Source organism: Lissotriton helveticus, chromosome 2_1 (genome assembly GCF_964261635.1).
Source record: "Lissotriton helveticus chromosome 2_1, aLisHel1.1, whole genome shotgun sequence".
NCBI classification, from domain to species: domain Eukaryota; kingdom Metazoa; phylum Chordata; class Amphibia; order Caudata; family Salamandridae; genus Lissotriton; species Lissotriton helveticus.
Window position 1 is genome coordinate 2,073,755,763 of NC_136059.1, and position 27,051 is coordinate 2,073,782,813.

The 27,051-nt window shown below is 42.6% G+C and overlaps 1 protein-coding gene across 2 annotated transcripts in view; it reads left to right on the forward strand.

Moving 5' to 3' along the window:
* The window catches only part of ANXA10 (annexin A10), a 343,058-nt gene extending 321,561 nt beyond the window's left edge, over positions 1 to 21,497 (forward strand). For both annotated transcript variants that reach the window (XM_078677668.1, XM_078677669.1), the window contains one exon: positions 21,301 to 21,497. In XM_078677668.1, the coding sequence (XP_078533794.1) occupies positions 21,301 to 21,369 (69 nt within the window). In that variant the 3' untranslated portion in view covers positions 21,370 to 21,497. The remainder of the gene's footprint in view (positions 1 to 21,300) is intronic.
* Positions 21,498 to 27,051: the final 5,554 nt, after the last annotated feature.

The window sequence follows — 27,051 nt, forward strand, 5'->3', positions numbered from 1 at the left end:
TATGAAGAAAAGGGAAGGTTTAGGGACTGGCAAGTGGGTGCGCTTGCCCAGTCAGGGTGACAGTACCAGACTGCACACAGGCTCTGCAATGGCAGACCTTAGACACATTTTACAAGGCTGCTTCAGTGGGGGGCACAACTAGGGCTGCAGGCCCACCCGCAGCATATGGATTTACACGCCCTGGGCCCACTCAGTGCACTAGACTAGGGTCTGACAAGTAAACCAAATAGCCAAACATGGAACCACTGATTAATATGTCAATTTACAATAGGGAGCACTTGCACTTTGGCACTGGATAGCAGTGGCACCGTGCCCAAAGCATCTAACACCAGCAAAAATACACGAGGCAACAGCAAAAAGGGAAGGGAGACCCACGCCAATGGTGCCAGGACTAACAACCACTATGCAAAACATCCAACACCAAAACATAAAAGGACCAAATACCAAACAACCCACCAGACAAGGACACAAGCACCACAACCCACAAAAATACACAACAAAGCACCGCAGAGCCAAAAAACATAGAACACAATGCCCCATGAAGCAAAACAACATAGATAGTTGTATTTCATGCCAAAATCCTTGTACTTACTTGTCAAAAAACGATTCTGACATCAAGTCTCACATTGTCTTCCACACACACCTTCATCCAGCTGACACAAGTATTATGGCTCACAGGAACCTGCGACAATGGCTCATTGAATTGACTTCTTATCAAACCACTCACAAAACTCCAAGGGTGACCTTATCTCAACAGCACTCCATTCATGAAAATATGCACTCTCATTGCTTACCCTGGTAATAGTCTTTAATTCAGGCATGGGCTAATATTTTATCACACATTTATGCTAAGTAATTGCGATTCTCCTATTAACATGACCAGAGAATCTGGATTTCATTAAAGACACGGAGGCTGACATTATGCATTATCCTTTAATAGCAACTCACAGCAGCCGCACTACATCACAAAGGATAAAACTCTAGAGTCTACATAACACAGGATAAAGGAGGTATCCAGGAGACAGTCAGCCTCTTTTAAAAGAATCGCAGCAGGAAAGTTCTCTGAAAAATACGAGATCAAACTTGAACTTGAAAATCCATCTTGAACTTAGCTTCGGAGCCTTAAAAGGAAAGGACCAGATGCTTAAACGGAATTACCTGGAAAGGAGAAAGAAAGGTTTAAGAACCAAATCCAGAGAAAAAGCCTAGAAAGCAAAAATTCAACAGGCAATAAAGAAAGTAGAAGCATATCCTCACTCAATTGATAGAATAATAATTGATGTAAACAATAGACCCATTAATAAAAAATTTGAGAAATTTGTCAAAGGGAGGAGAGCGGGATAATGTCAGCCTCCGTGTCTTTAATGAAATCCAGATTCTCTGGTCATGTTAATAGGAGAATCGCAATTTCATTACAAGACCGGAGGCTACATTATGCATGTTCGTAGCCCCGAAGGACAACATCAGACATATTCTCGATAGGCTTACAATAATGACAAGCAAAGGTGTTAGCATTTGACCAGTCAGCAGCTTTAAGGATATCATCCAACTTACCACCAGACCAGAAGGACTTACTGGCCATAGCTCCTCTGATAGAATGTGCTTGAAACCTTGAAAGGTCAATACCAGCTAGACTCATGGTAGACTTGACCCATCTAGCTATGGCGGCGGAGGTAACAGGTTTAAAGGGCTTAACAAAGGAAACTAAAAGTTGATTTGCATCGCTAGGGTGAAGGTTACACATCCTTGAGTCATACTCCTTCATAAAAGCAACCACACAAAGTTTAGGGAAAAGGTCAAAACGAGGGTAAAAGATAAAATCTGACATGGTTTTAGTTCTTCTTATTATTTCAAACTTAACACCAAACATATCATAACATCTATTAGAAATATCTAAGCTTTTGATGTCAGAGACTCTCCTACAGGAGATTGAACATAAGAGAGTGGCGAGTTTGAAGGAGAGAAATTTTCTGTTCAGGGAAGGGTTATCCGGCCAAGAACAAAAAAGGTCTAGAAGCAATACTTTCTATGCTCAAAAAGGGCGCAATAGTAGAGGTTCTGTGGTCTCTAGCAAGATCATAAGCACACTCTTTCTGGTTCAGAAAAAAGACAAAGGGTGGAGACCTGTTATAAACCTTCGAGAAGTCAACAAATTTCTGGTTTATCGTCACTTCAAAATGGAGGGTATCCACCTCCTCAGGGATCTCCTTCTCAAAGGAGACTGGCTGGTCAAATTGGACTTAAAGGACGCATACTTCACCATCCCTATGGCCAAAGATCACCAATCCTTCCTTCAATTTACTTGGAAGGATCGTCTATTCCAATTTCAAGCCCTACCTTTCGGCCTCTCCTCTGCCCCTTGGTGTTTCACCAAGATTATGAAGACCATTGTATCAATTCTGAGAGAAAGGGGCATCTGCCGCATCATCTACTTAGACGACATTCTTATCATGTCTCAGTCCCATTCAGACCTCGTCAGAGATCTGAATACTTCCATGAATCTAATAGAAAGTCTGGGTTTCATCATAAACAGAGAAAAATCCATTCTCTCTCCCTGCAAGTCCATAGAGTTCCTTGGCTTCATTGTAGACACCTCGAAATGTCTTCTTCTCCTTCCTGCAAAAAAGATTGCCAAGATCCGAAAGGAGATCAGGTCGGTCCTAAAACAAGAATCTCTAACATTTCGCGAACTAGCCAGACTTCTTGGCCTTCTTTCTTCTTCCATCCAGGCCATCTTTCCTGGACCTCTAAATTACCGCGCTCTTCAGAGAATAAAGAGGAAAGCCCTCAATTCAGGTCTTTGGTATGGAGATCTTGTGACTCTGGACCCAGATGCCAGGACAGAGCTCTTTTGGTGGCTGGAAAACTTAGATGCCTGGAATGGCAAAGCTATCTTCGGTTCAACCCCGGATTTCATCCTAGAATCAGATGCCAGCCTTCATGGCTGGGGTGCTCGTTTACAAGACCAGAACACCGGTGGGGTTTGGACTCTGACGGAATCCTCTCATCATATACATTATATGGAATTGACTGCTGGTTTATACGCTCTTATGAGCTTCAAACATTCCCTTCAAGGGAGGTCGGTTGTTCTGAATATGGACAACATTTCTGCTGTGGCTTATATCAATCGCCTCGGAGGAACGAGATCGACGGACCTCTCCAATCTAGCCAAGAAACTTTGGATGTTCTGTCTGGAACACAAAATCTCCCTCAGGGCAGAATATCTTCCCGGGAAATCAAACCTGTCCGCAGATTTGAATTCAAGATTCCTTCTAGATTTCACCAACTGGAAACTCAATGTGAGCGTTTTCAATGCCCTCTTCCATTTTTGGGGTCCCCTGTACGTGGATTTATTTGCCAGCAGACTGACCTTCCAATTACCAAACTACTTCAGTTGGATGCCAGACCCAGGCACACTTGCTGTGAACGCCTTTCTCCAACCCTGGTCTCCTGGGTTATGCCTTCCCTCCCTTTGCCATGATTCAGAGGGTCCTTCAGAAGGTCAGGACGGAAGAATGCTTTCTGATCCTAATAACTCCCTTTTGGCCGTCCCAAGCATGGTTCCCGACGGCCCTGGAACTAGCATGCAACATTCCCTTTCTGATCCCTGCATCCAGAGGCCTGGTCTCAAACGCAGACCGGGAAGATCATCATCTTATCCTCTCGGGGAATTTGAACCTTCTTGCCTGGAAAGTGTCAGGCAATCTAACGAATTGTCTGGACTTTCGTCATCAGCTCTCTCTCTTCTCGGGGAATCATGGACTCCTGGAACACACCTTAGGTACAACAACATTTGGAAAAAATGGTTTCATTGGTGCTTGGAAAGGAGTCTGGATCCCGTGGAGGCTCCTGTCGTCAATATCGTAAACTTTCTCGTTGAACAATTTGACAGAGGTCTCTCCTATCGTTCAATTAATTGCTTTAGATCAGCAATCTCTGCGGGTCATTCTCCTATCAACGGAAAATCGGTAGGTAAGAATGCTATCATTTGTAGAGTCCTCAAGAGTATTAGGCTAAGGAGGCCCCTAGACCTAAATACCATAATCCATTCCAGGTTGCATACCATGCCATCCTCCAATTTCAATGCACTCCACAACACCTCAACTATCTTCATGGGCTGAGACCATCCAGCCAGGCTCTTCTCTCCACCACAAGGTATTTTTCACATGAACCAACTGACCATCTTGAAGCGTGATTTTCCATCACCTTATGACCACGATGTGCCTAAGATTCATGTATGCCACCGATCTCCTCTGTATTGCCCCCAGATTATGATAAATGTCAAATTGGTCTAGTCATTTTGTGAAACAACAGCTAGCAGATAAACCAACAAGGACACAATATTATAGCTGCTTTCTTCCTCTTCAGTAGTTCAAAAGGTGTCTTCCCAGTGACTAAATGTGAAGTGATTCTATAGCCCAACAAAGTATTTTGCACAACCTTCACAAAGAACAATTTTGATTTTACTGTGTCTGTATTACAACTCTGAGAAATAATCAGTTAACATTAGGCATATAATTCAACAAATGTCAGAGTGTAAAATGGGTCCATAATATCAATTGCCAATTTATATCATGAAGCAGAGGGAAATCCCACTGTAACAGCAGGTATGCTTAAAGGAGACTTGATACTTCGCATTTATGTATGATTCTGTCCACTTATGCATCCACACCTGGCCACCAAACATGTTGGCAAACTATGCATTTAATGCACTACATCTCCAAATAACCCAAAGTCTCTTCTTGATAGTCAAAGTCTGCTGTAAGTTATTGTGTTTTATTGAAATGCAGCATATTTACTGAACATCAGGTTGTTTAATTAGCAGCAATTTTGTATGTCTATGTTAAACCAAGCTGTTTGGGCATTCTTGCTATTGACATACAAAGCCTCTCTTTCATGCTTGGCACAGCAAAGAGAGCATTCAAAATCGAGCTAACTCAGTGCCTTCTATGGTCTTTGTTGCACTGTTTTCATGAGAACCACTATCCAGAGTTTCTGTCCCTTGCTTTCTCCTTCGATTTCCTCTGTGAAGAAAATCTATACCATTCAGGGAATGCTTAGCATTATATGCACAAGTGCTTGGGGAAGCAAAGCTCTGTCTCACTTTGCTGGAACACTGATATTCTTACTTGTTTTTACAAAATAAATAAGCATTAGACTTCAAGTAGTCTTGCAGCCACTTGTACTTCCACAATGTAAGCCTAGAGGAGAAACTACCACGTACCCTCGTTACCATGTAATTCTTTAACCACAATTCTTCTTTCATTTTGTGAAAACTCCTTAGATCACTCCTTAGCACTCTTTCTTCTAAAATAATTATTTAACCATACATACATTTTCTTAGCAGATCCCGGTCAGATTCTAAGTTCCATCTTCTTGTCAAGAAGTGGAGAAGTGTGGCTCACTGGTTAGAGGAGGTGGAGCCGGAAGCAGAGGTCAGACCTGGGACCAGGGTTCAATTCCCGACGCGGCAGGGTCTTTGAGCCCAAAATATCCACGGACTAGATAATTCTCGTTTCGGTGCCTACTCGAATCATGGGTTCACACTCTGCAGCTCTGGGCATCAGCATGCTTAATCTCCACTACGGCCCCCTGCGGCGGGATGCCTGGCTTTCACCTTGGGGATGCCCAGTATGGGTATCTCACAGGGAAAAACCAGGACGGGTTCCCAAGGCAAGCACCGAGATGCCTACGGGTAATCGAGCGCTATATAATAATAACACATTTTATCCTTCCAAATCCAAACTTCCAGCATCTGGTAAAAAAAAAAACTTCTCTATTCCAGTCTTTATGAAATTCAGCAGATGGCATGTGTATCTTTTTCAAGAAATATACTCAATATTAAATGAAAGGGCTTGCATTTTGGAGAGCCAACTTTGCTAATATAAAATTAGAATTACTATACCCACATCCTGAACGAACATTGACCTTTGGTTTAAGATCGGTATATATAACAAATGTAATCTGCAATTTCAATCACAGAATCATTTTTTTCACATGCTCGCAAGGCTCTGGAAACGTAAAAGTAACTGTTCATTCCTTTCAACCACTCTCATGTAATAAAAATGCACCTAGGCCATGATTGAAGGCATCAACTGATGAAATGCAATCTCCCCCCCATAAATATGCCCTTAGAAAGTGTGCATTAATAATATTATTTTAGAGACACAATAAAGCATTATGGTATTCCTAGTTCCCCCCCAATTTTTTTTTAGGAAGAGGTTTAAAACGTTCTACCTTCTTTGCGATATCTTTCACAAACTTCGGGTAGAACTCAGCAAGACCTAAACAGAAATAAACTTTTCTTCTGACTTGGGGTGCATCTAAAATGGCATCTAAGAGACTTCTCTTGGTAGTTTCAATGAGGTTTACTCCAGGTAAGATAAGGGTGCTCAATATGGTGAATACGAAAGGTCCTCTTCACCTTTCTCCTTCCAACTGATCTCTCCAACCATTCACTATCACACTCCAGATGACCTCACACATCCAAGATTTCATGTTCCGTCCACAAGCATCAACCTAGCAGAGATATGCACATTGAAGGAACAGAAACCAGATAAAAATCCAGAACATTGTGCAGACCCCGTTGTTCAATTTTGTGCAGGTCACAGATCTCTCCACTGTGCTATTGGTTATCTTGGAGTTTACTCTGAACTGAAATACTAAAAACAAGGTGCCTACTTCCCTCACAGTCTCTAGACGTGAATAAATACTTCCCAGGACTGAAAATTCAACAGCCATGTTTTAGTATCAATCTTGAACCAATGCGGTGTCGGACTTGCGTATGGGGCATTCTGGTAATGCCAGATGGGCAAGCCTGAAAGGGTCAGTATGTAAGCTGATCTTTTTATTCGTTTGGGACCAAAAAGAAAGCTGGCCCATTCGGGCTGCCTTCTGTGGTAGTGTCAGACGTAAGGTAAAAGGCCAATCCAACAATGACCCAATGTTTCACAGGTGTGAGTCTCTAAACGTTAATGCTTCACTAGTATTCTTTTTCTATATCTTTCAATTAGTGTGGCTATTAATCATTTTGTTTTAAACCCTGAATTCTATCATCACTTCTCTTCATGTATCTGAAATAGCAGTGGTTAGAACTAAGTACACAAATAACTCCAAACCTGTTTCTTCACTCTTAGATTTCAGGAGAGAAGTACATTTGACCTATATTGAGGTGTAGGTAGTTTTCCACATTCAAATGGTAAGAGAACAAAAGACTATGGGACACATGTATGAACCCATTTTGCGTTCCCAAACAGTCTAATTTGCAGAATTGGCCCGCTTGCGAACACAAAAAAGGCTTTTCCTATGTATCAAGCCCTATTTTGCGATATGAATACCTGTTACTGAATCTCAATATGGGTTTGCGATGTTGGGCATGACAAACGAAGTAGACCTACCACGCAACCAACTCATATTTTTGGTACTGGCGCTAGTGGTGGCTAAGAGGGACATAGCGAAACACTGGGGGGCTGCGGAGACACCAGACATAGAGGAATGGAGAAGGGGCCTAGATCTATACATGGCGGCAGAAAGGGTGACATACAAGGCGAGAGGGTGCCCCAAAAAGTTTCGGAGAGTGTGGGCGAAATGGAGGCAATACCATGGTCTAGAGGGAGGGCAGTGAGGTGTGCTGGGTCGACTATGGAGGGCCTACAACAGAAGTGGGACCTAACGTGAGACGACACAGACATGAGGGGGGAGGCATGCAACATTGCGGAGAAATTTGAAAGAAAAGACTGGAATTGTACTGTTCTGTGGGGTAGTGCTGGGATGGGGGGGGGGGTGGAGGGCGAAACTGTGACCATAGGGTGGATACATCAAATACCGTGGGGCAACAGGATATGATGTGGCAATGGGCTTGTTGGGGTATGTTATTTAAGTCACACCGGGCATAGTTGGGGTGGGTGGGGGGAGGTCTTTGTATAATGAAATGCAGGGTATCGTCTTGATATGGAAAGCCCACAATGATAATGACTATATAATGTTTGGGTTGATTGATTGAAGCTGCGCCGCCCGGCCTCCGGGATGTGGGCTGATGGGCCGTGATTATGACTATAGCCTACATCCGTACATAATTGATGGTTTGGAAATGCAACCCACGGGCTGGGGATATCCGTGTTTTTTACCTGCAACAAAAATAAAGTTTATAAAAAAAACAAAAACAAAAAACAATATGGGTTTGCGATTTGGTATTTGAAGGGGTGTCCCTTCCAAATACCGAATCGCAGCGGTATGTCTAAATGTTTTGTGACCATGAATGCAAACTCAAAACATTCACATTTTCCCACCAACTTCAAGTTGGTGGTAACCCATTCTCAAATGGGTAGGGGTCCCCAAGGGACCTCTTTCAATTTGGGAATGGTGGGAAAATAGTTTTTAAAGAGCAGGCAGTGGTCCAACGGACCAATGCCTGCTCTTAAAAAATGAAAAGAAAACGTTACATTTTTTTCTTTTACACGTAACCTGTTTTTCTTTAAAAATAGGCTGCATTTAAAAAAATTGATTGCTTTATTGAAAAGCAATCACGGACATGGTGATCTACTTACCCTAGAAGACCACTATCTCCACGATTTTAGCGATTTGTAGGGGGTCGCAAGTTGCGACCTACCTCATTTACATTAATGAGATAGGTAGATTTGCGACCCCTAAAGCATCGCTAAATGAAACTCTTGAAGTTTCATCCATTAGGACTAGAGATTACCTAATTGCGATTCACAGAAATTTGCAATTAGGTAATCGCTATTCCTATTGTTGATACATGTGGTCCTATGGACCTTAGGTATAATGTATTAGGTGAAATTGGTCGCAATTTACTCACGACTTATACAGAATGCATTGGCATTTTGCAAGCTGACATGTGTTAAAACATGTTTCTTTGCAAAATTTCAATTCGTAGGGGGTAACAGTTTGATCTTCTTCAATAATATGCATGAGGTAGGTTGTAACTTGCGACCCAATACAAATTGCTGCCATCACATGGATGGTGGCCTGCTGGGGTGAGCAGACAACCATTTCTGTGATTGCTTTTAAGTAAAGCAATCTTCTTTTAAACACATTCAGTTTTCATTAAAAGAAAACAGGATGTGTTTAAAAAAGAAAAGCTTCAAAAAACAGTTGTTTCTCTCGTATGCACTGGTACACAGCCTACTCCTAAAACATGTTTTTTTACAAAATTGGAAAAGGGGGCGGACTCCCTTAGGAACCCCATCCCGTTTTCAAGTCGATTACGGCCTACTTGTAGGTTTAGATAATCTATCAATGATTTGTGAACTCAATTGCGGTCACAAACATTTGTACATACTATAACAAAATCACAAATTGGAAGTCCTTCACACGCCCCTTTCAATTTGCAGTTTAGTATGTAGTCATGAGCTTGCTTTGCAATTAATCACAATTGGGGTTTTCCATACCCAACACATATTTTGGGGTCACAAAAGCTCTGAATTTGCAAACTGAGCAGTGTCTCACTTACACCTGAATAGTCTGTGTCCTGCCCACACATAAAGGGCTGCACAACCCCTGTAGTGAGATTGGAGTCAGGGCAGGAAGGGGAGGCACTCTGTGCACTTCAAAGGCCTCTCTTTGATGTCTCCCCCACTTCAAAGGCACTACTGGCAATAAGTATTGGACCCCTGACACCACCAATTCAGTATACTTCTTGACCAGTGAAAACACTGCAAGGAAGGACTGTTGTGCTGCTGAAAGGATTGTCACTCTGCTGGACTCTGTTGGACTCCTGCTTTACTGGCCTGCTTCCTACAGCTCTTCTTGCTTGAGAGTGAGAAGGACTAGACCTGCATCTCTACAACCCAGAACCAAAGTTACTCCATGGGCCTGCTGACTTACCTCCTGTTTATAGTCTCAGGGACATCAAGTACTTCAGTCTACTTATCAACAGCACCTGGAACCTGCCAGTCCTGCCGTTCTAAGCAGTGCAATCCAGTCCTGTGCCTCTCGAAGTGTGCATAAGGTGCTGCAACTACCAAAAATCCATGCATCGCCGTCGTTGCGTGGCACAGAACCAGAGCATCATCTTTGACGCCGAAGCATTGCCACTGCTGCAAGGGCCAAAAAGTTTGTATCGAAGTGCATAGCCTCCAGTTAGCAATTTATGCTTTTAAGCTCTATATCTCTAAATATTCTTTAAACATTCATAACTCCGGTCATCCTTATTGGATTTTTGTCGTTTGGGGCTTGTTTTGTTCATTAAATTAAGCTCTATTTTTCTACCCAAGTGTAGTATTTGTTTGTGAGGTGTGTTCACTGTTTTACTGTTTGAAGTGTTACACAAAGGCCTTACACATTACCTCTTAAGTTAAGCCTGACTGCTCTGTGCCAAGCTACCAGAGGGTGAGCACAGGTTAATTTAGGGTGTGCACTGACTTATCCAGACTGGGTTTGTGGTTCCTGCTTGGACAGGGTGCATACCTCAGCCAACCAGAAACCCAGTTTCTAACACCTACTCTGCACCCCTAAATGTTTTTTTCAAAACTTTGCAGGAAAGGGGTCTGAGTCCCCGAGTCCTAAAATGGCAGCCGCCATATTTTGTAGCCAATTAGATCATGTATTTTGATCTGATTAATCAGCAAGTCCTCCATGGCTTGATATATACATACATTTTGAAGCATAATTTCTCAAACATCACTGAACGCATTCACACCAAATCAGAACAAGCATTTGCAATGCAATAGGTCTTGTATTTGTGAGAGTTAGAGCTATTGGCGTTGTAAATGGTAATATCTTTTATCCATGGATTTTAGTTTGGAGTCTTGTGGATGTATGTGGTGTGGAGTGGAATTATGTGGGTTGGATTGGAATTGTTAGTTGTGGAATTGTGTGGTGTGTATTGTATTTGTGAAGTGGGATTATGTGACATGGTGAATAGAAAGGGACGAGAGCTGCAGAGTAGTAGATAGAAAGAGATAGGAAGTTTATGCACAAAGTGGTGAATAAACTCCAGACAGGGGAGCCAGAAGGAGTGTGTGAGAAAGAGAGAAAAAAGTGTACAGCAGGCCACAGACATATAAAGGCTGTGTACACAGAAGACATATGAAGAAGAGGAGGAGAGCATGGGTTTGAGGAACTGAAACCTTGAAAAGGCACAAGAAAGACATTGTGCTCGAAGACCTGAAGTTAACCACATGAGAGAGGCAGGAAGAGTGCGTGGCAGATTGAGAGAGTGGTGTGAGTGATGGTACGAGAGAGAGAGACAGGTTTAAGTCGGAGGGGCACCTGAGGAGAAGACGAGAGGTGGACTAGTGTAAGAGATGAGAGGGGCATTGGGTGTGTTGTGGAGAGATGACAGGGTTGGTGGAAGTGTGAGGGAGAGATGGGTTGTATTGGAATTCTTTGTTGTAGAATGGTGTGGAGTGTAATTGTGTGGTTTGGAGTTGTGTAGTGGAAATATGTGGCATTGTGTGTTGTAAAATTATGTGGATAGTAATTAAATGGTATTAGGTGTAACGGAATTTTGTGGTGCAGTGGTATTGAGTTGGTGCTGCACTGGTACTGAGGTGGTGCTGAGTGATACTGAGGTAGTGGTGTGGTAGTGCAGATGTGGTGCTGAGCAATGCTGAGGTAGTACTGAGGGATGCTTTGGTGGTGCTTAGGTGGTGATGTGTTGAGGTGGTGCAGAGTGAGGATGAGTTGGTGCTGAACTGGTGCTGAGGTGATGCTGCATTGGTGCTCAGATGCTGCTGCGTTAATGCTGAAGTTGTGCTAAGTTGCTGCTGAGGTAGTACTGCAATGATGTTGAGGTGGTGCTGCGCTGGTCCTGAGGTGGGGCTGTGCTGATGCTGTGTTGTGGCTGTGTTGGTGCTGAGTTGGTAATGCACTGGTTGAGCACTGATGTGGAGGTGGTGCTGTTTTGAGATGGTGCTTTGCTGATGCTAGTGTGCAGCTGTGGGGATGCTGTGGTGGAGATGAGTGATGCTGAGGAGATGCTGCACATGTGCTGAGTGATGCTGTGATGGCGCTGAGTGATGCTGTGCTGATGGGCTGATGCCAAGTTGGTGTTGCACTTATAGTGAGGAGGTACTACACTAGTGCAGTGGTGGTGCTGTGCTGGTACTGAGGTGGTGCTGCGCTGATGCTCTGATGGTGCAGAGCTGGTGCTGAGTGACACTTAGGTGGTTATGTGCTGTTGCTGAGGTGGTGATGTGGTGGTTCTTAGGTGCTGATCAGTGATGCTCATGTAGTGCTGCGGTGGTGCTGCTGACTGGTGCAGCGCTGATGCTGCAGTGGTGCTGCATTGGTGCTAAAGTGGTGCTGAGCTGATACTGAGAGATGCTAAGGTGGTGCTCATGTGGTGCTGAGTAATGGGGAGGTGATGCTGAGTGTTGTTAAGGTGGTGCAGAGTGAGGCTGAGATGGTGCTGCACTGGTGCTGAGTGATGTTGAGGTGGTGTTCAGGTGGAGCTGCACTGGCGGTGAGTGATGCTGAGGTGGTGCTCATAAAGTAGACGCTTAATAGTCTGCTATACGAGCGATTATTTGACGTCCACGACACATGCCCAAAAAGAGTGGCCTTGAAAGTAAAAATATTACAACACAGGGAGATGGTCAAGATGGCCATGTGCAGAGTTTATATTCAGAAAAACAAATAATTTGGGTGGTATGAATCTTAAACGAGGGATGGAGTGAGAAAAGAAACAGAACCCTTATCTTCATAAAGATTTTAAAGGTAGTTACTTTGAAACTTAACAGTAGCTCCTTCAATACTCATTCTTAGTGCCTGCAACCACTGAAAACATCTTTCACCCTGTCAAATAGGGCCTGTGATGCCCACATTCCAGTGATGAAAAATGCCATAAACAATTTTACGATCCGAAAAGCATAATACTGACACATTTAGATTGGTTCTGGCTCAGGTTTACAAGCACTGTGTGTTCAACATACATTTATATACAATAAATGTAAAGGAAAATTATTTACATAGTGGTTGTCTCTGGTGATCCAGACCTTTTGGACCCCCGTTGTACACCCATTATCCATATGGTCTAACATGATAAGAAACTTTGAAAACAACTACGAATCAAATGTGCTATTTTACACCACTGGAATGGACACTTAAATATCTTTTGTAGACTGTATTAAAAAAAAACATTTAGGCAGAATATTTAGTAGTCCCATGCGGTTTGGATAATACCAAGAAAACGTCTCAAAAATGGAACAGCAGTTATGTATTTGCAAAACATGTAGTGTGCGAGGTACTCTAGCCAAAAAAGCTGGGTCGATCTCATACAACTTACTGTAATCGAATTTTACTCTATCATGTGGAACCTTCAAACAAACTCTAAATACCACAGTAATCACAAAAATACATAGACACCGACTTCAAATCCATCAACACAAAGCAACACTGCTCACCAATAGCAAGAACTTGCAAAAAATTAGCACGACAGTTTCCTTGACCTTCCACTTTCAGAGGAGCCCAAAGTACTGTTTTTAAAACTACGTTTTGAACTTTTTGATGCGAGAAGGAACATGGAAATGTAAGAGCGTGAAAATAGCCTGTTACTTTTGTTCCTACCGCAGAAAGGCATTTGCTTTCATTCTCTGCCTTTGCCCAGCATTTATAACTAAAAGAAAACATGGTTGGTGTGACCTGAATAAAAGCATTGGCATAGCCAATTGGTCTCGCCTTTAGGACCTTGTAAGTGTTTAGCCATGTAGCACATTATCAGACTTGCCAATACGTTAGGGGCTGCAACCCTAAGGTTTGTAGGAAAGTAAGGAAATAAAGTGGTGACTATTACTTCAGCAACAGATGCAGAAAAAAACACCACACAAAACATAAGCTCTTGTGATTTAGAGGCCAAAGAAGGCAGACAGAGATGCAGGCCGAGGGTCACAAAACATTTCCCCAAGTAGCAACCTCCATGGGGATTAGCCCATCACCAAAAAGTTCATACCTGACAACTCAAAGGACATTTAGGACGGCGGGCATACACTATAGTAAAACTTAATAATATCACTGTCACACCATGTGAAGAATAAGGAGCAGTAAAAGGAACTGTTTAATAAGAGTTTATAACCGTTGTAACATCTTACTAATGTACAAAATGTCCAAAATAGCGAACTCATGCAATATGATTCATTCATAGATAATACTGTATGGGAGTTACGTGAAGCCAGGCAGTTGTGTTCTCCTCGTTTGCAATGTGTTGTCCGAGCACTGTTCAACTCTTCCTGGGACATTCATCTTTACAGATTTATGCATCAGAGGTAAAGAACTGAAATAACCCCTCTGTCTTACGTCACTGTTTTGAGACTCAAGAAAAAGGCGACTGTCCCAGCACAACATTTGCACGACATTTACATGTGGCAGCAATGCACCACAGAAGCCCCCGCCAGTGGAGGCAGCTAGGCGGAGCTGTGAGACCACGGAGGACCTCGGAGCTCCTCCGTGGTCTCCCTCCACAGCAATTGATCCTGGACAGCTGGGGCGGCCCCAGACACCGTAGAGGGTGGTGGAATACCTAGTGCCCACCCGGATCCAATCTCGCGGCACTGAGGAGCCGTGACACTGAGAAACGGGCGATTCTCCTCTCTGCTCGCGTCCCGCTTCAATCATGCACAAAATGGCGGCCGCGGCTCGCCCAAGAGACCCTTGCTGGTGAGAAGACCTGACAAGCTGGATGTGCCTGCTGGCCTGCGGAGATGTGTAAGAGGCCAGCACAATAACAGGGACCTACCCGTGAGGTGGCAGAAAGGCTGCGGGCAGAAGTAGGGTGAGGCGCGCTCTGCTGAGACTGCCTGACCCCAAGATGGCGGCGCGGGGGACACCGGTGCGGCGGTGATCGCTGCCGCCTCTGAAGTGGGCCTGCACCCCCTGCGCCTTCACCCTGCAAACTGTGCCCAGGGCCAGATATACTGCCCTAACAGAGGAGGACTGGTCCCGGCAAGGGACTACAGGAGCGGCAGAGGCGAGAGACCGGAAGAGTGCGAAACTGCAGGAGCCAGGAATGGGAAGTAATCGTGGAGCCCAGAAACTGTTACGGTCGCTTTTACTCCCGGGAGAGACGCTGAGGGCCGCCGCTTAGAGGGGACCAAGAGACGTGTAAGACACACAACATGCAACATCCCGACACTGCGGCCTGCTGATTGGGGACCTTACCCACGAATAGGCCATAGATAGGAGCCAATAGGACGGCAACAACACGAAAGCAGCACCCAACAGAGCTCGAAGAGATGTGGCGCTGGAACCCCGTGCAGCAGGCGGAGGCAGTCCGAGCCTAGCAGCAACCCTGTGTGCCCCCTCTCCAACAACTTCTGTTGTAGTCAATCAAAGTGCTGCTGCAACCAGGCAAGTGAACTTTTCCCAGGTATGGGGGCGAGGGAGCCATGACCGGCTGATTGTCTTCGAAGTTACTCCAGTGGACCTGAGCCTTCAAGCCTCCTCTCCCTTCCGGACTTTGATTTCTGAACCATGTACCCCCCTCTCCCCTCCCCCGGACTTCTCCTGGCACTCTAATTCATTCTCACTGGGTCACTCTAATGGACTTCTTTACGTTTTTTTTCTTTTGCCCTGCCTGCCATTTTGCAGCTGTTCTCTGCCGCTTTTCTCTGGACCCTGACCCACCATCTTGTCCATTCCCTCGTCATTTCCCCTTTTCCCTAGTTTCCCCCGTGACGATCCTTAAATGTTTCTTCCTTTTTCTGATTTGCCTTTTCTCCATACCCTTGTATCCCTCCCACCCTCCCTTGGTGTTGTGACTGTGTCCCCCTCCGACCCCACTTAATGGAACTCTGCTCTCCTGTTTTTTTGGGTCTAGACCTGAGAAAATCTACTATTTGTATGTATTACATAACTCTAATCACTAGCATATGCAGTAGACCTTTGTACTCTCTACCATTCCTACGTGACTCCTAGAGTATATCCATTCATATCCCTTCCTTATGTATATAGAGATAACTCTAATCACTAGTATATGCAGTATACCTTTGTACTCTACCATTCCTATGTGACTCTTAGAGTATATCCATTCCTATCCCTTCCCTATGTATATAGCGATAACTCTAATCACTAGTATATGCAGTAGACCTTTGTACTCTCTACCATTCCTGTGACTCTTAGAGTATATCCATTCATATCCCTTCCATATGTATATAGAGATAACTCTAATCACTAGCATATGCAGTAGATCTTTGTACCCTCTACCATTCCTATGTGACTCTTAGAGTATATCCATTCCAATCCCTTCCCTATGTATATAGAGATAACTCAAATCACTAGTATATGCAGTAGACCTTTGTACTATCTACAATTCCTATGTGACTCTTAGAGTATATCCATTCGTTTCCCTTCCTTGAATGACTTTACTACCTTTACATTTGCAATGTTTTTTGTATCTCTTCCTTGTGTGACTTTAGAACTTGTACATTTGCAATTTTTTTCTCTGTTTGTATCTTATTGTAACGCATGTAATCCTAAATCCTTATGTATCGCAACTGGTTCTTATGTAAAGTGCTCTGACACCTTCGGGTAATGTTCGCGCTATATAAAATCGCATTAAATAAAAAATATTTTTTAAAAAGTGAAGGAGCGCATCCCAAAACTGCAGTGCAGGACCCAAGCAGAGCCCATAGCTCATCTCACTCGTAGCAGAGAGCAGAAATGATCCATCTGTGAGCTTTCAGCAGCACTGCTCCACTCCTGGACACCAGCGAGCAAAATAGTGGTTTATTTATAAGTGCCATGTCATCTGGAAGACTGAAGAATATATTCCGAGGATTTTTTGGTTCTCATAAAAAAACGAAAAAATACCTGCCATTTTATTTTCCAGGACACGCTCATTAAATTGGGGTTAATATACTAGAATTCGGTACATGGAAGGCAGACAAGAAATATCAAGAGGACTCTGGTTAGGCTTGTTCTGATAGTTGTGACTTTGTTTGTCGCTATTTAAGACATTCTGACTCCCTGTTTGTGAAAGACATGGGAGCTTGTTTTGAATGGTAACCTCTGGTACATTATGTTTTTTTCAAAAAGCGCCTGTGATTGGTGAGGGAAGGAGGGAGCAGGCAGAAAGGGGAATGAAGATGATATGGTCTAATTGCTGGAGTGGATGACTATGATGCTGGGGAACCGGAAGTTAACAAAAAAAAGGTAAAACAATCAATGTAGTATGCGTAAAAGATTAAAAGAAAAATCAAGAAAGAGGCAGAGAGAACGAGCAACAGGGCATAAGGGACCGATGAGCAAAATACAACAGAGTGTGCATAAAAGATTAAAGGAAAAAAAAAAGCTATTACTGAAAGTGATGGAGAAAACGAGCAATGGGTTGGAAGGGACAGACAGATAAAATGCAACGGGTGGTCAAATAAATAGTACCTGCATCAGCAGAGGGGCGCTAATCAAGTCGAATTAATCTGTACTTGAGCGGTGGTCTTCAGCTAGAAACGGAAGTGATGGATCGGGTGACCGAACCAATTAGGAGGCAGCAAAGAAGAACGATAGTGCATATGCTGTCAGGCTCGATCTAAAAAGCATGCATTCTGGCCCGAGACCTAGCTTTCTACAAAATTTAGTGTAATTCCGTTTAGCTGTTTTGGCTGTAGATATGTCAAATTTTCATATGGAAATTTGCATGGGGAAACACAATTTGAAACACCCCCTTTTTCTTGACCCCGGCGTGATAGATCAGCGTGAAGCTTTCAAGGAAGGAACTGAAGTGGATGAACTTTTTTTGTAGAATTTATTTTTTGATGTTTTGTCAAACAACACCAAAGTTATAGGCATAGTAAAAAATCCTATTCCTAAGGAAATGTGGACCTAACTATAACTATCCAGTGGTGACGGCCACTAGGCGAGAGATATATATAATCCAGGTCAGGGTGAACCACAAGAGTCACAAAATTGACCTGTGCTTAACCCTATGGTAGCTTCACATGAACGAACCAGTCAGGTTTAACTTAGAGGCACTGTGTAAATATTTATGCACCACACAAACATAAATAAAGTGAAAACACCACATTAGGAAAAATCCCAAACCAATTAAAAAAATAGAGAAAATTTTAATAAGTAAAATGATACAATAATGACATAAATCGAATCAGTCGAACCGGAGGTATTCATTTTTAAAGTTTTAAATAGACCTAGCAACTAAAAGTACAAAGTGCTACTCGCAGTCATCTGGTTGTACCAGACCGAGGGAAAGACACAAGTTCAGGCTGACTGCAATGGTGCACAAGCTGGCTACAGGGACCAGGTTAGTCCCACTGAAAAAATTACCATCTCATGGTCAGCTGTGAAGAATTCCTGTTAGCGGTGGAGGAGGTCGTGAGGAGCAGAGAGAGCGTCATGGATGGGCATTGTTGTAGAGCAAAGAGAAGGTCTGGCATCACAAGCGGTTGTCGCAGTAGGGCGGAAGTCTTGCGTAGCAGGTCGTCTATGGCCAGTGATGTAGCTCAAAGTGTCTGGGTCACTGGAGATTTACATTGGTAGTCGTCGCGGGCGGCAAGGTCTCAGCATGAACAGGACTGTTCGCAGTCACGAAGAGCCCATACGTTAGGATTTCTCAGTTTCCTGGACAGGAGTACACTCTGATGCCAGCCAAGGGTCCTGGACCTGGGGAGACACCGCTTAGGAATCAGGGACTTGCTCTAACAATGGCAAGCATGACTAAGGCAGGTCATTTGCAGGTCCAGGCAAGTTGAGTTGCAAGAAGTCAGTATGGACAGTTGCAGGAAGTTGTGTCCTTGCAGCTCAGAACTGTAAGTTAGCCAACTGACACTTGGAGCAACTCATGGTAGCATGGGATAAAGGGAGTAGGTCCAGTCTTCCTTTTCAAAGAGCAGGACAAGCCTTAAGCAGCAGGGTAGTCCTCTGGGGTACAAGGAGGGCCTCAAGCATCAGAGCAGCCCTATAGTAAAAGCAGGGCATTTAAGTCTAAACATGACATTCCTACCTGCTCCCAATCAAAAGTTAGCACTTATTAAATGTAATAAGGTAATCTGATATTTTCCAATAGGCGAGATAGGCCGTACAGTAGTGAAAAATGAATTGAGGTGTTTTTCACTACCAGGACATATACAACTTAACAGCAGGTGTCCTGCTTTATAAATACAGTGCACCCTGCCTTTTGAGCTTTTTAGGGCCTACCTTTGGGGTGGCATATATGTATAAAAAGGGAAGGCAAAAGGTTAATTTTGCAGGTCGAATTAGCAGTTGTAAAACTGAAACACAGGCTGCAATGGCAGGCCTGAGACATGTTTTAAAGTGCTACTTAAATGGAGGGCACAGTGAGTACTGCAGGCCCGCTAGTAGCATTTAATTTATGGATCCAAGGTACATGCAGTACCATATACTAGGGATTTGTAGCACAAATTAAACGTGCCAATCAAGTGAAAGCCAGTTGTACCCTATTTTAACGAGAGAGCACAAGCACTTTACCACTAGTTAGTAGTGATACAGTGCACCGAGTCCTAATGCCAACAAAAATGACATTAAAAAAACAGGAGGGGTGAAGGCAAAGAGAGGGCCAAATCCAACATGTCTACTTTTAGACAAGATCAGGTTTTGACTTAACTACCCTTTTGCATATTTTGTCAAATACAAGAATTTTAATTGTTAATTCTTTATTTTCAATGTACTAAGTCTGTTTTTCAAAAATTGTGCGTTTAAGGTAAACACACCTCACATCATGCCTATGCCTGAACAAGTCTAGCCGATATTCAACTGTAAAGAAAGAAATATAATGGTCATGCATTGAATGTAAAACAAAAAGCATTCTACAGGTATTGGAAACTACACTGAATTATCATGAAATATGTTTTTGAAGTGAGACCATCAGTGCAGTCAGTGGTCATTAAAAAATGTGTTTAATCTTGAAACCATGATTTGTTGATAAAAATAACACTGTCACTAATAGAGGAAGGAAACAAATGAGCCCTTTTGCCAAGGTTCCAGCAGAAGTAGCTGATCCAAAAAGACATATTTTAAGTCCTGGCAAGCTAATTTGAGCCACCTACCATTACAAGGCAATAACCAAGTTCATAGTCAATGAACAAGATGCTGCATTACCAGGATATGACACAACATTACCAACAGTATCCCAGCAGTAGGTTTGGTACAGACCTTGAGCAGGAACTAGCAACATACGGCCACTTACCCAACATGAGCACCTGTTCAGAGCTTGTGATAAATGTATTGTTCTTGCTGAAGTAGAACCTCTGAAAGAATAGGGGAGCAGTAGAACTGGAAGGACAATATACGGAGTCCCTCCTTAAAAAGAGATGAAACCGCTTTCTTATGCAGACTTCCAGCATCGGTAGAGGAACGTTCAACATAGCAGGCCAGGTTTCCAGGATATGGTGCTGTTCAATCCTTGTGGTAAGCGCTGCATGTTATATCTGGATTACAGAGACCTTGTACTTAAAACAGGTAGCTTACTGACATGCCAAGAACCTTTTTTTTGGACTGACCCTCAGGGGTGGCGAAGGGAAACAATTAAGAATTAGTACCTCCTTTAGAGTTTGCTGGAGCAGAAGCACAGGCTTAAACTGTCAGTGCTCCTGCCCTATCATGATCTTGATTCTCCAGAATCATTTAAAGTCAGGGGAAATGCAGGGTTTCTGACAGTAGAGTCTCATTAGGCTTTTGACTCTGCCTTCTGCCCACCACTACACTACCAGTTTGCAAAGGAAGTCACCCAACTCCATTTAGACAGAACAGTCATCAGTGACTTCGCCTCCCCAGGTCTGCATTGCTGTTAGGGACAAGTCAGAAGAAATTATGAAATGGGTCCTCTGCCTCTATGAACTGGTTGGAAGAAATACAGAAAACGATTACATTAAATATTGAAGCAAGCATGCTGAGCAAAGGACTTTGATCGGTGTATGCTCACAGTCAAGGTTAACACACCTCCTCCATGTGTCAGGTTATTTGCTGGTTGTTATACACAGAATAGTACCAATATCTCTGTACAAAACAGAAATGGCCGTATTCTTATACAGAATAGTACCTCGGATTTAACAGATTACATTTGAAAAATACATCAATTCATTTGTTCAATTAGCACACCTGATTGATTGTGTAAATATATTAATGAATATACTGCTATTTAAAAATATTTCACGTGTTTCTGTGTTACAACCACATTGCTATTTAATATGATACTGTCTTTCCTTTTACTTCAAAATTTAAACAAAAATCTTTCCATGCCTAATCATATTGAAATACACACAAAACAATGCCTTCTTGTGTCTGTGTCATTATTGGTTTCCTCCGAGTGACACCAATGTCTGAGTGTATGAGAAAATACAACAATCCAACATTAAAACACCATTTGTCTTGCAGCATTTTACTTCGGGACACTACAAGCAAGCTTTGCTCGCCATCTGTGCGGGTGACACAGAAGACTACTGAGGAAAGGCGACCCAAGAGCAAATCCACATTCACGAACGTTCAGTTGTTTAGAATCTGCCTTACTTTTAGAAAACCTTTCATGGCCTAACAGTAAATTGTATGGTATTTATAAATAATATGACTGTGTGCTATTTAAGGATTCCAAACAAGTGCATATATATCTGCACTGTTTCCGTCACCCCAAGACTCTGTTTGGTCTCCCATTTTACCTCTGGTGCATAAATGCAAACCTCACCTTTTATTCAAAGGACCATGTGCTTGGGATGAACTCCAAGAGATTAAACGCTGATTGTCATATATTAGAATGTTTGCGGTGCACTCAATGTGTCCTTCAACAATGATTTCCTTAATGTTCATATTAGCTGGTGTATAATGGGTAAACAAATATCACCAGTGGAAGAAGCTAGCAGCACTTTTGTAAAGAAAATCAAAGCATGCCTTAATTACAGTTAGACATTTAAAGCACTTGCTGATAATCAGTTGCAATTGACAAAGTTTGCACCCTCGTTCTTCCTCTACCAGAGGATTACCTTAATTTCATATTCCAGACATTCAGGTGTGCTTCAAATGATGTTTACTAACTATCTCACTACCTTCCAGATGTTTTGCAGGAGAGGTGTTCCCCTGCAGCATTGTTATGCCTCTTACCTGATACCCATGGGCAAGTGAAAAAAGGTGGGTGTCTACTCAGTCACTGGGTACCTGTGACACAGAATAGATCTCTGAACACCATTCCAATTATAGGGTTTAGTTTCTGGATAAGAATAGGCTCTGGACAAAAAAGAATGCACTGTAAACATGTTGACACTTTCTAAAATATAGCTGTCTGTTATACAATTAATGAATATATGCAGAATGACAAAAAATAGGTATTGCCTCAAAGCTGCAGCTAAAATGGAGGAGAAGGGGCAATACTAAGCACTATGCAAATAATACATGTAATATTCTCTAGCTCATCCGTACTTACTATACATTTTAGCAAAATTATCAGATAAACATTCTACCAAGGGAGTAAAAAGCATTTTTCAAAAATGTGTGCTTAATTCCAACATAGCAAAATGAGAGAGCAGTAGGTGTCTTGATCAGGAACCCAGCGTATTAGGTGTTGTACTACTCTTGGTTCAATGCTCTCCATCTTCCAGAATATCGTGCCCCAATAGAAATGCAAGGTGCTTACATAAGGGCTCTGCTATTGTTATATCTCTGGAACTCATTGCTTACCTCAAATGTTTGAATGAATATGTCCAGCAGACGTGCGGAAGAAACTTAGGGTACAGTTGATTAAAAGGTTGGTATTGATGTGGCCAATGAAACTGCAGAGGAAATTTGGACCATTATAGGTTACAAAGAATGCATACATGTATTCGATAAGACCGCAGAGAAAACTTGGAACACAATTGGTCAAAAACGTTACATTTACATGAATGTATCCAGCATGACTTCGATCAGGACTCAAATTCCGTCACCTCCACAGCAATACGTCTATTCTGTGGTGAGCTTCCACCTGGCCATGAAGGCTCCCAGCTGAAATACCATTACTAAACGTAAGACAAAGCTTCTAGAAAACCTTGCCCCCTTCTCATGAGAAAGAATCGAGCTGGCTGTACCAGTCTGCGTCAAGGCCAAGACGGAGGCTAAAAGCTCCTGTATTTTTACTTCGAGGCAGAGTTGCACATTCTACAGATAATATCCAGTTCACTCTGGTCAGTAAAGAGCGAAAAACAAGTGAGGAGCAGAACATGCCCTCCCCTTTTTGCAGCTATGTGTGAGCAGCAAGGCAAAGACAGAAAGCAAGATGACATGAGGCCATGTCAAAGCCAATAGTAAGAACTCATAACTAACCCAAACAACTTGAAACAAGGCAAAGTCAGAAGGCAAGATGTCATGAGGCCATGTCAAAGCCAATAGTAAGAACTCATAATTAACCCAAAAAACTTAAAGCAAGGCAAAGTCAGAAAACAAGATGACATGAGGCCATGTCAAAGCCAATAGTAAGCCCTCACAATTCTCATAACTGTACAACACAATACACATTCCTGCACAACTGCTTATAGCATCACATACTTTATCTCTCAATGTCTTATAGCATCGCATACTTTATCTCTCAATGTACAACACAGATCACATGTGTGCACCACCGCTCACAACACTGCACTTCGACATTCCACACCTCTCTCTCCCTCTCACGCCTTTAAATGCACATCCCACACCTCCTAAACTTGGCAAGAATGTTCTACTTCGTGACAACTCCCACTGAAAGAAAGCAAGATTACAAGACAGAAGCGAAGCAGGCATATGCAGGACTGTCCTACATTATGGCTAGGGTAAAATAACACACTAAAGTCAATTACAATGGTGGTAGTGGAAGGTCATCATAGGGTGCCAAACCACAAGAGTGGCTCTTTCACTACAACATGCTGCTTTCAAGGTCATATCTCTATACATTGTACTCTTGAAATGAAAACATGGATGTACGACATTACAACGCATGCTTTTACATCGCATGCTTTTACAACGCAAGTTTTACAACGCATACCATTACAACGCATAGTGCTTTGGGGCGCTGGATAGTGATTTATTTAATTTACTATTCCAACTCCAGTCCCCGTGGATAGTAGGGAAGGTGTTGGATAGTAAATTAAATATATTCCCTATCCTAGAGCGCCCCCCAGCGCAATGCGTTGTAATGGTTAAAAGCTACGATGTAAAAGCACTGCGTGGTAAAAGTTGCGTTGTAAGTGATGTTCCCCGAAAACATGGCTAACTCATCTTAACTACAGGATACATCATTACATTATAAAACGTGCACATTACTCCTCTAATTCTGATCCAGTCACCTGTGAAGATCCACAAGGATTTGTGTTTGCATCTATGCTATTTAATCTCTTAATGGAGCCACTGCTAATCCTAATGAAGGAGGCATGCGCTGCTATTCCCTAAAATGCAAATTATAGCCAAACATATCGATATAATATTCTCCTTTCAAGACACATGCATTCTAAGATAATTTCTAGAGACACTGAGACTAAAAATAATAACTTGTTTTTATATAGCAGGTCATTTCACAATTCTTGCGTTTCTAAGGGCTGTAACAGTCACAATAAACTATGTTATGGTACTTAATCTACTGACCTCAGAAAGACAAAAAGCTGAGTTTGATTTTCTGGGATTAGAACGTGTGACACATTTATCAGTGACAAACATGGTTTCACTAAAGCATTCTTGCTACTAATGTCATGAGAAGGCAGAATTTATTTTTCTTCATAGACAACTTGAATCCATATTTAATGAAGACTATGGGCCTGATTCACAAACTGCATTTGGTAGTACTTACTGTAGTACTACAGTCGTCCTATTTACTACAGAATGCAATTCACAAATCTACAATTGTGAATCCCTACCTATACCTCTTCTAAATTTTTTATAGGTAAATCTCACACATGTAAATTTACTACTCAGTAGTAAATGTGAAAGGGACCTGGGGAAAGTCTGGAAATAGGAGAATACTTACTATTAAATGGAAGAGGGATAGGGAGGAGTAAGGAGGGGTTAGGGATAGTTAAGGAAGGACACACCTACAATAGGCGTAAGCCCATTGCTATTCACAAGCTGCACTTCTAAAGTTACTACAGCCACAAAGGACCCAAAACAGTAGTAAATGCTCTGCAGCTCAGAAAAGTAGTAAGTCCAGTGCTACACACGTCCAACCACTGGAGCTTATAGATAAGGCTTTTATGCAGGATCAGGCCAATGTTAACATGAGGAAATAAGGCCCACTCCAACACCAAATACCCCAAAAAGTCACACTATTAAGAAACTAAGACTCCAGAAACCAGGACTCCAAAGAATTTGCAGCAAATTTAGAAAATAATGAAGATTCATTAAAATATTAGAGTGCAATGCATAAGGCGAGAAAATTAGTTAGACTCAATATAAACAAAGGTTCCTATTATGACACTACCATTCAAATGCAGCAGAGGTCTAACATAAGATCAGTCTCAGAGAAAATCTTAAATAATTCTAAGTCTACAATGCAAGATAAACCAGCAAGGGTTTAGCCTCTGAGAGTGGGGCATGCATAAACTGGCTCACCTAAAAAACAGCAGCTTTTATAATAAATTCACAGTAAAAATACCATATGATCATTATAAAATAAGTAACATCTACCAAGCACCAACCAATCAGAATACAGAATAATAAAACATTCCCTGACACCATTATCTAAATAAAAAAAATATCCAATACACTTGCAGGTGGGCACGGGGTGAGGAGTTCACCACTGTGCTGTTTACCTTTGATCTTCGACCAGAGGATCAATGGAGCAAGGAACAGGAGACAAAATGTTTGGGAGTGCTGGTGCCCTTGTTGGTGTTCGTGTCAGAGACAGGGCAGTATTTCAGCTCATTCCACACATCTGTTAACTATTAATAGATACTACTGTCTGCTGCTGCCCAAACTGCCCTAGTTTCAGAACCTGACCAATGGTCCCTGGTTGCCTTTCCGTGCACTCTCTTTAGTATTCTGGCCTATACTAATGTCAGGATTGTGGAACTAACAGGGACTCCAGGTGCCAGGATACCACTCAATTGAGGAGGAGTGGGAAGGTGATCCCCCGCAGTCTGTGCTAGTCTATGCCCTAGGAGTTTGAGCTGGGCTCCCTCTCTTGGTTGAAGAATTTTTGATCATGGGGAAGAGGAATTCCTTCATGATCTCACAGGGAAGGACTTTCACAGCACCCTCGATTGCTAATTTTTTGTCTAGTATGATGGGAGTCATAAACAAAGAGATTAATTTCTTGGTGGAGTTGTTGACACATTGATATTATCCAACACTGTGTCCACTGAGAATATGCCAATTGAGGCTACAACTAACTGGATGCCTGCACAGACTAAGACAAATCCTTGTGTAATTAATACTTCTTTTTTAATAGGCTCCACACCAGGGCTGTCCTTCTCACAGGCAAAAAAAGAGGGCCAACACCTAAAAGAAGCTCACAGGCAAAAAAAAGAGGGACAACACCTAAAAGAAGCTACCGCCAAAGTCTGTTCTGGCTAATCGTGCCCCTCAAAACCAGATATCACAGTTTTGAAAACTTGTAATATTACTCATATGGATGTTACTCTGAATGTTTCATGTTTATCTAATATGTGTTTGAAGATGGAATCCATCATGAACAAGTCACTTGAGTCTGTCCACTCTAATCTACAAGACATAGAGATTTCTTTGGCTAAACTCACTGAAGTGATCTCTGAACAGAAGATCAAGGAAGAGGCGGGAGTGCCAAGTATTATAACTCGGACCAGGGGTGGGGCAGTACATGGCAGGGAGTTGGTAAGGACTCTCTGGCAGGAAGTTACACTTTTTTCCACAGTAGTGTTACTACACAAGGCTCTTCCCATGATCGGGGAAAGGATAACCATATTATCCAGAAGGAAATTAATACCTCGCTACTGGGGTGTGTTGCCATTTAACCAGATCCTACTCCACCCTATCCCCCTGATGCAACCCTCTATGTTATTGTCTTGTCTGATGTCCCCCAGTTTAGATACAATCAATTTGAAGACTGGTGTGATTTAAAGAATAAAGTCTTTCATTGGGTGAACCACTGACAAGTATCTGATACTTACCTGAGGCCTATACTGGAGACCGTTCTCTAGTCCATTTGGTCCTTGGGGTTCCAAG